General features: G+C 63.9%; 1 protein-coding gene across 2 annotated transcripts in view; it reads left to right on the forward strand.

Moving 5' to 3' along the window:
* Positions 1–658, forward strand: part of LOC105504864 (cytochrome c oxidase subunit 6B2) — a 1,210-nt gene extending 552 nt beyond the window's left edge. The window contains exons 3-4 of one of the 2 annotated variants that reach the window (XM_011932468.1): positions 290–390; positions 482–647. In XM_011932468.1, coding sequence (XP_011787858.1) covers positions 290–390; positions 482–535 — 155 coding nt within the window. In that variant the 3' untranslated portion in view covers positions 536–647. Of the gene's footprint in view, positions 1–289; positions 391–481 lie in introns of both variants that reach the window. The other variant, XM_011932467.1, reaches the window with a different exon arrangement.
* The last annotated feature ends 214 nt before the right edge of the window (positions 659–872 follow it).

The raw sequence follows: 872 nt of genomic DNA on the forward strand, positions 1-872 counted from the left end.
GGCCGAGAAAAGGCGGGACTGAGCCGGGAGGGGCGGGGCGGGGAGAGGTTGGTAGGCGCAAGGCCTGATTTGGAAGGTGTGGGGCGAGGTAGGTAGGGGTAGGGTCTGACTAGGAGGAGCAGTGTGAGGGAGGTAGGGCTTGGGGCCTGGCTGGGAGGGGCGGGACGGAGGCCTCGGGGGTAGAGGGAGGCGGGGCGAAGCAGGGAAGAACTGGGAGGAACCGAGTAGTGGAAGGGCGGGTCCTGTCCTGGAATGGGCGTGGCTTGTCGCGTGACCCCGCCCCCCACAGACTACCACCGCTGCCTCAAGACCAGGACCCGCCGTGGGAAGAGCACGCAGCCCTGCGAGTACTATTACCGCGTGTACCACTCGCTGTGCCCCACCAGCTGGGTGAGTCGGCAGAGGGGGCGCCGGGCCAGGCGTGGGGAGGGCTCGGCTGAGGCTGAGCCGGCGTCCCGCTCCCTGCCTTTCTGCTACCCAGGTGGAGAGCTGGAATGAGCAGATCAAGAACGGGACTTTCGCGGGCAACATCTGACTGCCCCAGCGCGGCTTCCTCTGAAGATGCAGTGACCCTGCATCTCTTTGTCTCGCGGACGGCTGGCCTCGGTTATCCACCCCTACCTCCCAGTGTTTAAGCCGCGAATAATGTCATGCTGTTGCTAATGTTTCTTCTTCATGCCCCGCCAGCGGTGCGTCGTGGTGGTGGTGGGGATCCTCCCTGTGCCTGTGTCCGGGCTAACACTGCTTTTTCTAATAAGGGGCAGGTGCAGGACTGCTGCTCTATCAGGCAGAGGCGGCAGTCGGGGCCCTAAGATAGGAAGCCGAGTGCCTCCTGTCCTTCTCCCTCTCCATTCCAGCAGGTAGATGCCTCA

The sequence above is a fragment of the Colobus angolensis genome, unplaced genomic scaffold, assembly GCF_000951035.1.
Source record: "Colobus angolensis palliatus isolate OR3802 unplaced genomic scaffold, Cang.pa_1.0 Scaffold96, whole genome shotgun sequence".
Lineage (NCBI taxonomy): Eukaryota > Metazoa > Chordata > Mammalia > Primates > Cercopithecidae > Colobus > Colobus angolensis.